This window comes from Pelobates fuscus, chromosome 9 (genome assembly GCF_036172605.1).
Source record: "Pelobates fuscus isolate aPelFus1 chromosome 9, aPelFus1.pri, whole genome shotgun sequence".
Taxonomy (NCBI): Eukaryota; Metazoa; Chordata; class Amphibia; order Anura; family Pelobatidae; genus Pelobates; species Pelobates fuscus.
The window spans coordinates 145,695,254-145,710,640 of NC_086325.1; the positions used below are offsets into that span (position 1 = coordinate 145,695,254).

The following is a 15,387-nucleotide window of genomic DNA, read 5'->3' on the forward strand; positions in this document are numbered from 1 at the left end:
AAAGCCTGAAGGTAATGATTCTACTCACCAGAACAAATTCAATAAGCTGTAGTTGTTCTGGTGACTATAGTGTCTCTTTAACTCCTAAATGTCAGTGAATTGAGCAGAGAAACACGAGAGGCATGATCTATACACTTAAACTGCTTCATTACGCTAAAGTTGTTTAGGTGACTATAGTGTTCCTTTAAAGAGTTGAGGAAAGCCTTAGAAATTGGCAAAGGGAATTCAATAAATATGGAGCAGCCCTACAGAAGTCCTGGAAACCAGAGTTGGCAATTTGGGCAATCGGATGAGAGTGTTAGTGATGGGACATATCTATTAGGTAGGATATGCAGGTAGTGGCACTGTGATATGCTTTATAGGCAAGGACCAGGATTATGAATTAACTCTGGGGATGTACAGGAAGCCATTGTAAAGACTGACATAGGGGTGAGTTATGGGAGGAGTGGGAGTTTAAGTACTAGTCTGGTTTGAGCTTGAGTGAGACTAGTGAGGAGAGGAGTGCAGTAGTCAAGGTGGGAGACGATAAGAGCGTGTACAAGTGTTCTGGATGTATCAGGTGTTAGGACCTAGCAATAGTGATAATTGAAGCTGAAGATGAAGTTTAGATTATCGTGGTGATAGATAACCGTATGATAGCCAGAATCTGCTTTGCTCAACTCCACGCTAGTTAGCATTTCTGCTTGGAAATAATCCAATCCTTATCACGCAGTGCTCTGCAGAGCCTCCTCCTGCTCCTCAGATATTAATCTCATTCACAGGACTATAAGGCTTCATCCTCCCAGCAATGCACAGAGCCATATTGCTCCAAGCAATGCACAGAGCCATATTGCTCCCAGCAATGCACAGCGCCATCCTGCTCCTAGCACTGCACAGCGCCATCCTGCTCCTAGCACTGCACAGCGCCATCCTGCTCCTAGCACTGCACAGCGCCATCCTGCTCCTAGCACTGCACAGAGCCATCCTGCTCCTAGCACTGCACAGAGCCATATTGCTCCCAGCACTGCACAGCGCCATCCTGCTCCTAGCATTGCACAGCGCCATCCTGCTCCTAGCACTGCACAGCGCCATCCTGCTCCTAGCACTGCACAGCGCCATCCTGCTCCTAGCACTGCACAGCGCCATCCTGCTCCTAGCACTGCACAGAGCCATATTGCTCCCAGCACTGCACAGCGCCATCCTTCTCCTAGCACTGCACAGCACCATATTGCTCCCAGCACTGCACAGCGCCATATTGCTCCAAGCAATGCACAGAGCCATATTGCTCCCAGCAATGCACAGCGCCATCCTGCTCCTAGCACTGCACAGCGCCATCCTGCTCCTAGCACTGCACAGCGCCATCCTGCTCCTAGCACTGCACAGCGCCATCCTGCTCCTAGCACTGCACAGAGCCATCCTGCTCCTAGCACTGCACAGAGCCATATTGCTCCCAGCACTGCACAGCGCCATCCTGCTCCTAGCATTGCACAGCGCCATCCTGCTCCTAGCACTGCACAGCGCCATCCTGCTCCTAGCACTGCACAGCGCCATCCTGCTCCTAGCACTGCACAGAGCCATATTGCTCCCAGCACTGCACAGCGCCATCCTTCTCCTAGCACTGCACAGCACCATATTGCTCCCAGCACTGCACAGCGCCATATTGCTCCTAGCACTGCACAGCACCATCCTTCTCCTAGCACTGCACAGCGCCATATTGCTCCCAGCACTGCACAGCGCCATATTGCTCCCAGCACTGCACAGCGCCATATTGCTCCCAGCACTGCACAGCGCCATATTGCTCCCAGCACTGCACAGCGCCATATTGCTCCCAGCAATGCACAGCGCCATCCTGCTCCTAGCACTGCACAGCGCCATATTGCACCAAGCAATGCACAGCACCATCCTTCTCCCAGCACTGCACAGAGCCATATTGCTCCCAGCACTGCACAGCGCCATATTGCTCCCAGCAATGCACAGCACCATTCTTCTCCTAGCACTGCACAGCGCCATCCTGCTCCTAGCACTGCACAGCGCCATCCTGCTCCCAGCACTGCACAGCGCCATCCTGCTCCTAGCACTGCACAGCGCCATATTGCTCCCAGCACTGCACAGCGCCATATTGCTCCCAGCACTGCACAGCGCCATCCTTCTCCTAGCACTGCACAGCACCATATTGCTCTCAGCAATGCCCAGCACCATCCTTCTCCTAGCACTGCACAGCGCCATATTGCTCTCAGCACTGCACAGCGCTATATTGCTCTCAGCACTGCACAGCGCCATATTGCTCCCAGCACTGCACAGCACCAACCTGCTCCTAGCACTGCACAGCGCCATATTGCTCTCAGCAATGCCCAGCACCATCCTTCTCCTAGCACTGCACAGAGCCATGTTGCTCCCAGCACTGCACAGCGCCATGTTGCTCCCAGCACTGCACAGCGCCATGTTGCTCCCAGCACTGCACAGCGCCATGTTGCTCCCAGCACTGCACAGCGCCATGTTGATCTCAGCAATGCCCAGCACCATCCTTCTCCTAGCACTGAACAGAGCCATGTTGCTCCCAGCACTGCACAGCGCCATGTTGCTCCCAGCACTGCACAGCGCCATGTTGCTCCCAGCACTGCACAGCGCCATGTTGCTCCCAGCACTGCACAGCGCCATGTTGCTCCCAGCACTGCACAGCGCCATGTTGCTCCCAGCACTGCACAGCGCCATGTTGCTCCCAGCACTGCACAGCGCCATGTTGCTCCCAGCACTGCACAGCGCCATGTTGCTCCCAGCACTGCACAGCGCCATATTGCTCCCAGCACTGCACAGCGCCATATTGCTCCCAGCACTGCACAGCGCCATATTGCTCCCAGCAATGCACAGCGCCATCCTGCTCCTAGCACTGCACAGCGCCATATTGCACCAAGCAATGCACAGCACCATCCTTCTCCTAGCACTGCACAGAGCCATATTGCTCCCAGCACTGCACAGCGCCATGTTGCTCCCAGCACTGCACAGCCCCATGTTGCTCCCAGCACTGCACAGCGCCATCCTGCTCCCAGCACTGCACAGCGCCATGTTGCTCCCAGCACTGCACAGCGCCATGTTGCTCCCAGCACTGCACAGCGCCATGTTGCTCCCAGCACTGCACAGCGCCATGTTGCTCCCAGCACTGCACAGCTCCCAGTACTGCACAGCGCCATCCTGCACCCAGCACTGCACAGCGCCATGTTGCTCCCAGCACTGCACAGCGCCATGTTGCTCCCAGCACTGAACAGCGCCATGTTGCTCCCAGCACTGAACAGCGCCATGTTGCTCCCAGCACTGCGCCATATTGCTCCCAGCACTGCACAGCGCCATGTTGCTCCCAGCACTGCACAGCGCCATGTTGCTCCCAGCACTGCACAGCGCCATGTTGCTCCCAGCACTGCACAGCGCCATGTTGCTCCCAGCACTGCACAGCGCCATGTTGCTCCCAGCACTGCACAGCGCCATGTTGCTCCCAGCACTGCACAACGCCATATTGCTCCCAGCACTGCACAGCGCCATGTTGCTCCCAGCACTGCACAGCGCCATGTTGCTCCCAGCACTGCACAGCGCCATGTTGCTCCCAGCACTGCACAGCGCCATATTGCTCCCAGCACTGCACAACGCCATATTGCTCCCAGCACTGCACAGCGCCATATTGCTCCCAGCACTGCACAGCACCATGTTGCTCTCAGCAATGCCCAGCACCATCCTTCTCCTAGCACTGCACAGGGCCATGTTGCTCTCAGCACTGCACAGAGCCATGTTGCTCCCAGCACTGCACAGCGCCATGTTGCTCCCAGCACTGCACAGCGCCATGTTGCTCCCAGCACTGCACAGCGCCATGTTGCTCCCAGCACTGCACAGCGCCATGTTGCTCCCAGCACTGCACAGCGCCATGTTGCTCCCAGCACTGCACAGCGCCATCCTGCTCCTAGCACTGCACAGCGCCATATTGCACCAAGCAATGCACAGCACCATCCTTCTCCTAGCACTGCACAGAGCCATATTGCTCCCAGCACTGCACAGCGCCATGTTGCTCCCAGCACTGCACAGCCCCATGTTGCTCCCAGCACTGCACAGCCCCATGTTGCTCCCAGCACTGCACAGCGCCATGTTGCTCCCAGCACTGCACAGCGCCATGTTGCTCCCAGCACTGCACAGCGCCATGTTGCTCCCAGCACTGCACAGCGCCATGTTGCTCCCAGCACTGCACAGCGCCATGTTGCTCCCAGCACTGCACAGCTCCCAGCACTGCACAGCGCCATCCTGCACCCAGCACTGCACAGCGCCATGTTGCTCCCAGCACTGCACAGCGCCATGTTGCTCCCAGCACTGAACAGCGCCATGTTGCTCCCAGCACTGAACAGCGCCATGTTGCTCCCAGCACTGCGCCATATTGCTCCCAGCACTGCACAGCGCCATGTTGCTCCCAGCACTGCACAGCGCCATGTTGCTCCCAGCACTGCACAGCGCCATGTTGCTCCCAGCACTGCACAGCGCCATGTTGCTCCCAGCACTGCACAGCGCCATGTTGCTCCCAGCACTGCACAACGCCATATTGCTCCCAGCACTGCACAGCGCCATATTGCTCCCAGCACTGCACAGCGCCATGTTGCTCCCAGCACTGCACAGCGCCATGTTGCTCCCAGCACTGCACAGCGCCATGTTGCTCCCAGCACTGCACAGCGCCATATTGCTCCCAGCACTGCACAACGCCATATTGCTCCCAGCACTGCACAGCGCCATATTGCTCCCAGCACTGCACAGCACCATGTTGCTCTCAGCAATGCCCAGCACCATCCTTCTCCTAGCACTGCACAGGGCCATGTTGCTCTCAGCACTGCACAGAGCCATGTTGCTCCCAGCACTGCACAGCGCCATGTTGCTCCCAGCACTGCACAGCGCCATGTTGCTCCCAGCACTGCACAGCGCCATGTTGCTCCCAGCACTGCACAGCGCCATGTTGCTCCCAGCACTGCACAGCGCCATGTTGCTCCCAGCACTGCACAGCGCCATGTTGCTCCCAGCACTGCACAGCGCCATGTTGCTCCCAGCACTGCACAGCGCCATGTTTCTCCCAGCACTGCACAGCGCCATATTGCTCCCAGCACTGCACAGCGCCATATTGCTCCCAGCACTGCACAGCGCCATATTGCTCCCAGCACTGCACAGCACCATGTTGCTCTCAGCAATGCCCAGCACCATCCTTCTCCTAGCACTGCACAGGGCCATGTTGCTCTCAGCACTGCACAGAGCCATGTTGCTCCCAGCACTGCACAGCGCCATGTTGCTCCCAGCACTGCACAGCGCCATGTTGCTCCCAGCACTGCACAGCGCCATGTTGCTCCCAGCACTGCACAGCGCCATGTTGCTCCCAGCACTGCACAGCGCCATGTTGCTCCCAGCACTGCACAGCGCCATGTTGCTCCCAGCACTGCACAGCGCCATGTTGCTCCCAGCACTGCACAGCGCCATGTTGCTCCCAGGGCCGTCTTTAACATAGGGCAAACGGGGCAGCTGCCCCGGGCCCAGTTACTCCTGGGGGGCACAAAGCAGCTGCCCTGTGGGCCCACAACAATTTGGAGGGGCCTATCAGGTGGCCCATGCATTTAGGGCCACCCGATGGGTATCTCTGAACAGGTACCCGGTGGGGTGACATGGCCCTTTAAGAGCAGACCGGGCCCATGTAGTATTAGCTGGCTGGGAGGAAGTGACAGCCAATCACGTCCTCCCAGCTTCAAAAGAGAGCACCGCGGGAGGAAGGAGGTAGCAGCATGGGGAGGAGAGGCAGGAATGAGCTGCTGCTCATTCCCACTCCCATCAGCCTCAGCCCGCTCTAAGCTGAGTTGAAGGTAAGTGTATCCAGTCCCTGATCCTCTCCTTCTGGGTGAATGGCTGCAGCTAGGATAGTTTTTAGAAAAACCACCCCACTCAATGCCCCTGCCCTGCTTTACCCCACTTACTGCTTATCTTCTCTATGCCCCCACTCAATGCCCCTGCCCTGCCTTCCCCACTCACTTCTTCTCTTCTCTGTGCCCCCACTCTCTGGCCCTGCCCTGCCTTCCCCACTTACTTTTTCTCTTCTCTCTGCCCCTGCCCTGCCTTCCCCTACTCACTTCTTCTCTTCTCTATGCCCTCACTCTCTGGCCCTGCCCTGCCTTCCCCACTTACTTCTTCTCTTCTCTGTGCCCCCACTCTCTGCCCCTGCCCTGCCTTCCCCCACTCACTTCTTCTCTTCTCTATGCCCCCCACTGTCTGGCCCTGCCCTGCCTTCCCCACTTACTTCTCTTCTCTGTGCCCCCACTCTCTGGCCCTGCCCTGCCTTACCCCACTCACTTCTTCTCTTCTCTGTGCCCCCACTCTCTGCCCCTGCCCTGCCTTCCCCCACTTACTTCTTCTTGGTGCCCCCACTCACTGCTCCTGTCTCTCCCCCTCACTGCTTTTTTACCCTGTGCCCCCACTCACTGCCTTTCTACTATGTGCCCCCACTCACTGCTTTTTTTTGTTTCGATGAGTTTAATTATTGCTGCAGTTGCATTTAAGCACAGTGTTTATTTTATGTTTGAATTCCTTTTTTTGTTGTGCATTACATATAACAGTACCAGATTGCCTTGCCACAGCAGCATCAGCATTTACAAGCTTTGTGCCTCCTCCAACTCTCTGCTTCTGCTCTACTGCAAACATAAAAATTATCACATGTATGTCAGAGTGTGTGTATCTGTGTGTATGTGTGTGCCAGTGTAACTGTGCCGGTGTGTATCTGAGTGTTTATGTGCCAGTGTGCATATCAGAATTTGTGTGCATGTGCCAGTGTGTGTATCTGTGTGTCAAGGTATGTGCATGTGTCAGTATGTTTATATGTGTGTTGATGTGTATGTAACTGTGTATGTGTATACATCCCAGCAATCAAAAACAACATGCAAACACATCCCTGATAACACAAACATTACAGACAAACACACCTGATTTCAAACTCCAAAATTATATATAAAACACACCCTTTACTCAAACACCAATATTACACACAAATGTTTAGAAGACAACACTACATCCTATCACAACCCTGAAGGCAAATATTACATACAAACAAAACTCAGTATTAAAATGCCAAAATGATATGCATACATCAACTCACAGTTGTACACCTGAATTTAAAAGTCAACCATACATACAAACACACAGCACTGCATTCAAACGCAAACACTACATACAAATACACCCCTACATGCACACATATATTCTGTACAAAAACAGGCTTACATTCAAATGCACAAACACTGCACACAAATACAACCCTACAAGGATGGGCAAAGTATAGATCCCCAGCTGGCATAGCATTGTGGGAGTTGTATGACAGATGGGGATGTATCTTTTCGCCACTTTTGTGCTAGAGGAGGAGGCCCAAACAACTTTCTTGTACCAGGGCTTCTCTGCATTAGTTCCGCCACTGGGTTGGAGTGTAAGGCATGATTGCATGCCAGGGAGTGGGAGGACAGCAGGGTCCAGGGGGCCCAAGCAAATGCTTGCCCAGGGTCCAATCACTATTAAAGACGGCCCATGTTGCTCCCAGCACTGCACAGCGCCATGTTGCTCCCAGCACTGCACAGCGCCATGTTGTTCCCAGCACTGCACAGCTCCCAGCACTGCACAGCGCCATGTTGCTCCCAGCACTGCACAGCGCCATGTTGCTCCCAGCACTGCACAGCGCCATGTTGCTCCCAGCACTGCGCCATATTGCTCCCAGCACTGCACCATATTGCTCCCAGCACTGCACAGCGCCATGTTGCTCCCAGCACTGCACAGCGCCATGTTGCTCCCAGCACTGCACAGCGCCATGTTGCTCCCAGCACTGCACAGCGCCATGTTGCTCCCAGCACTGCACAGCGCCATGTTGCTCCCAGCACTGCACAGCGCCATGTTGCTCCCAGCACTGCACAGCGCCATATTGCTCCCAGCACTGCACAGCGCCATCCTGCTCCCAGCACTGCACAGAGCCATATTGCTCCCAGCATTGCACAGAGCCATATTGCTCCCAGCACTGCACAGAGCCATATTGCTCCCAGCACTGCACAGCGCCATCCTGCTCCCAGCACTGCACAGCGCCCTGTTGCTCCCAGCACTGCACAGCGCCATCCTGCTCCCAGCACTGCACAGCGCCATCCTGCTCCTAGCACTGCACAGCGCCATGTTGCTCCCAGCAATGCACAGCGCCATGTTGCTCCCAGCACTGCACAGCGCCATGTTGCTCCCAGCACTGCACAGCGCCATGTTGCTCCCAGCACTGTGCAAGAGAAAGCATTCTTACATGGCTCATTGCTTTACAATGTGGCGCCTGCATATCACTACAACATTAGCTCAACACACACACATCTATCTTCTCTTTTCTATCATTTGTCTCCTTCCTCATTTCATCACAGTGTTGTGTAAGCAGAAAATTAAAAAAAAAAAAAATTTAAAAGGGGGGAAACCGTTATACTGTAAGAACCCTAGGGGATAATGTATTGCCGAGAATAAACACTGAAAAAATATATATTTATTGTTCTCATGGAATAGCAATATACAACCTGTAATGTATGTAAGGTTCTCACAGATAGAACTTGTATATTAAACAAAAAAAACATCTTGTATGCTACCTTGGAATCCACCTTATAATAAATATACTAGTTTGGCAGGTTTTTAACCCCTTAAGGACCAAACTTCTGGAATAAAAGGGAATCATGACATGTCACACATGTCATGTGTCCTTAAGGGGTTAAAGAAAAAAAAAATGAAGGGAAAAAAAAAGGAATGTAAAAATGGCTGCCGCCTTAGTATCCTCTCATTGGCTTGTCTTAGCTGAATAAAAAAAATGGAACTTCTTGCACAATACACAACAGATTGTTTTAGTGTCTCTCCTCAGACCCTAGTTACAAACTATCCAGAGGTACGTAGGTGCCTGTGTAATTTATGTAAGAGAATGGCAAGGCTGAGGTGCAAGTTTGTCTCTTTGAAATTACGTTTCAGATTGTATGAATACGTTAACCCAGCAATATACATTATATATTTTAATAATGACTTGTGATTTTAGGAAATATGTGGGTAAAAGCAAATCACTATAAAAAAAAATTATCAATATATATTTTACTTTTTTTTTTTTTTATGTTCATCTGTCAGTCACCTTTTTACCGAAATGTAAATAAATTCCTTGATTTAAAGATTTGTTTCACAATGAATGGTCTAAAACAGGCATAGGCAACCTTCTGTACTCCGGATGTTTTGGACTACACCTCCCATGATGCTTTGCCAGCATTATGGTTGTAAGAGCATTATGAGGGATGTAGTCAACAACATCTTGGGTGCCAAAGGTTGCCTATCCCATGAGACACACTGTTTACCTCAGTTTTGCTACTTTAGCTGTAAGGAGACAACACCCAGCATGACATGCACAAAAAAAACAAGTACGATTCACCCATTCATCGCTGCTTTCCTGACCCCAAGACTGGCTTTATTATGGAAGCAAAAGATCTTAGCTTTCTCTATGCCGATTTCATACAAAATTAAGGCTTTCCCCTCACTGCAAGAGTCGCGTGAGAATGTACCCATTCAACAGCCAAATCGCCTACTGGTTTTGTAATACACAGTCCATTACTGAGAGTTGTATAGCTGTGGAGCTCTGTGATACTCGCTACACATTATAGCAAGTTGTATTGCTCTGATGCTCTGTAACACACACTATTCATTACTGAGAGTGTTAGACATTATTACACATTTAAAGGGTCACTCCAAGCACCATGACCACTTCAGTGATTGTCATTGGTCATGGTTCCTGTATGTGCGGCGTTTCCCTATGAAAGACTGCGCGTGCATTCAGAGTTTATCCCCTTTGCTGCCGGAGGAATAACTCCAACTGGCTGCCAATGTCAATTTTGTGCATGTTTCTGTGCACAGAATGTCATTCATTAGCGGAGAGTGGTCACGATGGCAACGGAATCATCATACGGCTTCTGCAGCTCTGCATAAAAAAAAAAAAAGGATGCACGGCACCCATTAGGGGCCCAGGTTCAGAAGGACAAACTGGTGCAAAACAGTTTGCCCTATTACCGGGGAACATTTAGCATCATGACCACTAGTTTGGAGTAACCCTTATACTGCTGTATGCCACACTCATACACATAGCACATTATTGTGAGTTTATTGCTGTAGGCCTCTGTGATACACACACATACAGGTGACACACTGCATTGCTTTGTGATACACCCACACCAAACACTCTCAGCTCCCCATACAATAAATAGTTTAAAAGAAGAACTCTCTCTCCAAATGATAGACAATTAGAGTACATGCAAAGCTAAACCACCTCCCGAAGGGTGTGTTTGTGAACCAATAAACAAAGTTAATATGTAGTGTTTCTTTCCATTAATAAATATTCCAAAAAACTCACCCCTTGTAACTCTGAAACCAACTTAAGCAAATCTTCCTGCTGCTGAACTCCCACTTCTTTACTCTGCAGGAAAACCGCAAGTCGAGAATGACAAAGAGTTAATCCAGTATTATTTGCATAGACATTTAAATGCAGCATATTTACTACAAAAAGCCCCTTTATTTTAGTTCAATAAGCATGGGTAACGGGAATTGTGACCTATATATAGAATGCAGAAGAGAATGTGCATATAAGTGAAAGAAACATTTTATCAGATGCTGAGCAACGCTTTACTGATCACAAGTTTAGCATTACGCTGCACACAAACAAATTTCTTTAACTTTGGGGAAGAACAAAGTTAAGTCCCAGCCAGGAGAGGTGTGGCTAGGGATTCATCAACAGAAACAAAAGTAATTTAACTCCTGAATGGCAGTGAACTGAGCAATGAGACTTCAGAGGCACAATCTATACACAGAACCTGCTTCATTAAACTAAAAGTGTTTTGGTGTTTATAGTGTCCCTTTAACCCCTTCCCGACCGCGGACGTACTAGGTACGTCTGACAAAAACTGTCCTTAAGGACCTCGGACATACCTAGCCCAGGCAGTTCCCCCTCTGCAAATTAGGCCCCTGTGGGCCATGTAATAGCTCTGAAAGAGCAGTCACATGGCCGCCATAGGCATCCATAGTGCTCCCTGCATGTGTAAAATAAAATTAAAATAATGTTAATAAATTCAAACAAAGATATATATATATATATATATATTTGTGTAAGGGGCAAATAGCTGTATATGGAGTAAGGATCCAGCATAAGCGTAGGATAGTTTAAAGGGAGCAAGTCGGTTGTGGTGTGCCGAGACCGACGATACGGTAGACCTGTAAATAAAGAGGGCCCACCAAGGAGTAAGAAAGTAAAGTAAATGGAAAGAAAAGAGAAAGTGTTGAAATGAGGAGTGGGTGGGAGGGTCATTCTGATGCTGACCTCAAGTGATATGAGTCAGGTAAGGGGTGTCCCTTATATAGGGGAGTGAATTAATTTAAGCCCCTCCCACAAATACAGGCCAAACGGCCTTAATACTTGTGTAAGGGGCAAATAGCTGTATATGGAGTAAGGATCCAGCATAAGCGTAGGATAGTTTAAAGGGAGCAAGTCGGTTGTGGTGTGCCGAGACCGACGATACGGTAGACCTGTAAATAAAGAGGGCAAAAATGAATAATCAAAGATTTAATACAGTCAACAAATATATACAAATTAACCAGACATTTCCTTAAATGCATTACAGTATTTAATTCCTGGAAGAATTTTGAAGGTAGGAATCTAGGACCGAAAGTGGACACCATTTGTTGTGGGTAGGATAGTATGTTATCTCTACTGTTGGTCCGTGTTGACTCGTTTCGGAATGTGGTAGAGCCAATAGGTAATGATATATGTGTTTACGTACGTGGGATCATTGAAGACAATGATCTGTCTGAGTGGTGGTGATGGTAGTGGATTCTCTGGCCCGAGAAAGGCATAAAAGGCAATGTGCATGGCTGGTAATGGCCGACTTGGTAGTATAATTGAATGGTTGTAGATCTAATAGGTCCGATAAGGATGAAAAGTTGGATGGCTATTGGTAATCTCTGAGAGTATCGTGGGGGAATGGATTCCTGAAAACCTCTGAGTATATTCTTGTCTGGTATGATAGCATGAAGTTATGGTAGTTTTGGCCATAGGTTATCCTGTGTTGTTGAATGCCTGTAAAATATATAATTAATGGTGTGTGAGATAGTTTAAGGTGGCAAAAAGAAGCAAAACCTAGGAGAAATGTTATGACACAGGTTGAGCTATGTTGTGTTCCAATGAGATTCTTTAAGCCAGGTAAAAAGCTGTGTTATGTGTTCTACAAGTATGGGATGAAAGTGCTAGATGGGATAGTGCATGCTATGCTGCATGAGTATGTCTAATCCAGGATTTTGTCTCTGGAACAAAAGAGTGGCCATGACTGTATGGGCGGCTGTAGGAAGTGTATGATGAACATGCCTGGAATATAAATGAGACAATTGTCGGCAGGAATGTATACCCCCGTCTGGTACATGAAAGTGAAATGTGATAAGTGGCCAACCAAGTGAGTTCCCCAGAAATATCATGACCTTATGGATGAGTAGTGGCGTTTGTTGATGATATGACATGTGCCTAGTTGTCTGAGTGACAATGGATTTATGACCCTGACCATGATTTACCCCATGCCACAGCAGCTGCTACAATGGGGTAGATCTCCTAAAGGGGCTGAGGTGGTGGAAAAATTTCCAAACCTGGATGCCATGGCCAACAGCTCCAAAGCAATTGTTCCCAGTAGATCGCTGACAAACCCGTGGTAGACGCCGCATCTGACCATCTGGTTGGAGAAGTGTCAGACAATCCTGGAAGGAACATGCTTTTACCATACCAAGTGGTTAAGAAATCCCCCCCCCCCCCCCCCATGTGCAGGTCTGCTGTTGCTGAGGTGTCTAGGGACATCCTCTGATCGTCATGTTGGAAGTGTGGAAAAAAGGGGAAAGTACTCTGGATGTGAAAGCGTGGTCTTGTGGTATGATTGGCATGGCAAAATTAAGGAACCTGGTAGGGATTGTAGTTCCTTGCAGTTGTAAGTACTAAGCAGGAGGTGGTGATTGATGTAGTTGAGAATGGTCCCTATTTGTCTTGTGGTAACTTGCGTGTATGGATGCCGACTCAAGTCATATGCCCAGTAATGTGATGATAGTGTCTGAGCCTTATGTTTCTTATGGGGTACTGGGACGCCCAACTGGTCAACCAGACTAAGCTGCTGTGAGGCTTCTATTGAAAAATATGTTATCTTTGATCAACAAGAAGTCTTCTAGATAGTGTATGACTAAGGCCTCTGGATATGTTATCATAACCAGCACAGAGTATATGTGGATATCGATAGTAGGCTAATCTGTAGCTCGAAAGTTGAGCAGGGAAAGGATTGCCCAATTTATGCCATGTAAGTGCCAGTGTGTAGGGTAGATGGTAGCCGTTTACTGCGTTGATGATATTGGTCTTACTTAACCAAGCTTCAACCCATGCTTGAGTGATAGCTGTAAAGGTAGATCAATGGTGTTGTATAGTAAGAAAACTCCTCGGAGGGTATGAGGGAGTTTAGACTTGGGGTAGCGGAGGTGTGTGGTGCCAATAAGTCTATGGTTAGTCTTTGTTTAAGGGAAGATTCCTTGTGACAATACCAATGTGTTTGTGTTTGGTGCCATGCTGTAAATGGTGGAGATTGTTAGACCCCTCTGCAAATCTTGGCTATGAGTGTGTTAACAGCCAATGTTCTGTTGTGCTGACTGTAAGTTAGGGCATGCTATATTCCTTGAAGGTGTGTTTATGATACCTGTATGGGAGCCCTTTGAAGCTCCAGAGCTTTAGTAAATCTACTACAAGTCTGGAAGGGTGATGAGTCAGTAGTGTTGAAAATGCATTAGTGTGTACGTTATTTGTAAGTTGTATTGGGACACATGGTTTGTCATGTGCCCTGAACCATTTGAACATATATGCAACAGTCTATATGCAATGCAACTACTCATATCAATGGTCTCTGGTAGTTCAGAGGTGCTGGTACCTGGAGTCTGAGAGTGCTCGTCCATTTGTTTGGGACAAACTCCCTTCTGTATGGGTACCTGCACAAATAAACATCTTTACATATTCCAAATGCCAACCCAACCAAGGGATGGTCAGTTCCCGATTTACCTGGAATCCCTGGATCTGACCATCACCGATACATCATCATACATATATATGCCTTGCTTCCCCAATGTGCTGACATCATACGTGCAGGGTTAACGTCTTGTGTGTCATAAGAATTGATTGTACCAGGCAACCGGTTGGTGCTGGTTGTAGAGTACCGTGAGGCCCAGCCTTGTGAGGGCTGTGGTGACCAACTCGAGATTGCCAGTCTATCATAATTTTTTTTTTTTTTTGGCTCATGAGTTTGAGTGAGGCTAGCATAGCCTGGGTGTCACCTGAGTTGATGTAGCTGTACCTTCCCCTGCCTCCGTGTTGTCCGTTGATGTATGGAGGAGTTTGAATAACTCTGCTTTCCTTGCTGTAGCAGGGTAGGGGATTTGTCACCTCCTTAGGTCGGTGGTAATGTGTGGGATCGTCCAGGATCTGATTGCTGCTGGACTAGCAACATCTCCTCTGCTTGAAGGTGTATCAATTCTAGCCGGGGTGCTAGCAAGAGGTGATTCTTCACCATCTTTTGGAGAAATACTTAAATAACAATAAAGATTGCAATTATTATTTGTACCCAGGGTTCTTGTACTGGCTTGCTAGCTAAGCCGTAAGGCGAAACGATTAGGCTTGGTGTTTTTTTTTTTTTGGGGGGGTGACTGGTGAGGCCCTGCTAGTTGCCAAGTGGCTTGAGAGGCTCTATCTATGCTTGGCGCGAGGGGATTTTGTGTGGCCACTGAATGTTGTGGCAGGATGTTGGCCTCTCGGTGACAGTAACCAGAAAATAGGAAGGGGAGTGACAGGTGAGGCCCTCTCTATGATACAATGCGAGGCGGCTAGCTCATGAGTGGCCCGAGGGGTGTATGCCTCCGAGTGTGAGGCGGGGAGTTGGCCTCGCGGGACCACTAACCGAAGCATAATGCAGAGAAAAAAGGGGGTAATACCTATTGGGCCCTAGAACCCTAATTGCCAGTACACTATTACTATTCCAGGAAAGGTAAGAGATGAATAACTACGTGAGCAGGTGTATGTACCTGGTAGTATGGTATTGAACCTGACAATCCGTATAGGTTTTTAGTAGTAACTGTAACCTGAATGGATAAAACCGTATGGCATAAGGAAATGTGGCATAGACCAAGCTTATCTTAATACGTACAGTATATGTGAAAAGTAAAGTGCCGTGATATGTAAATATTAAACATTGTAGCCATACTGGTTAAATATGTATCAATCTTAACCCATTAAGTGCCGTATGTACAAGTGAAAATGTGGTCTGTCCC

The 15,387-nt window shown here is 49.4% G+C and overlaps 1 protein-coding gene across 4 annotated transcripts in view; it reads right to left on the minus strand.

Annotated features, from left to right (window-relative positions):
- Positions 1 to 15,387, minus strand: part of ARHGAP4 (Rho GTPase activating protein 4) — a 118,996-nt gene that overhangs the window by 38,381 nt on the left and 65,228 nt on the right. For all 4 annotated transcript variants that reach the window (XR_010085305.1, XM_063432666.1, XM_063432665.1 and 1 more), the window contains exon 4: positions 10,415 to 10,477. Coding sequence is in view for 3 of the 4 variants with exons in the window: in XM_063432666.1 (XP_063288736.1) it covers positions 10,415 to 10,477 (63 nt within the window). In the remaining variant the exon portion in view is untranslated. The remainder of the gene's footprint in view (positions 1 to 10,414; positions 10,478 to 15,387) is intronic.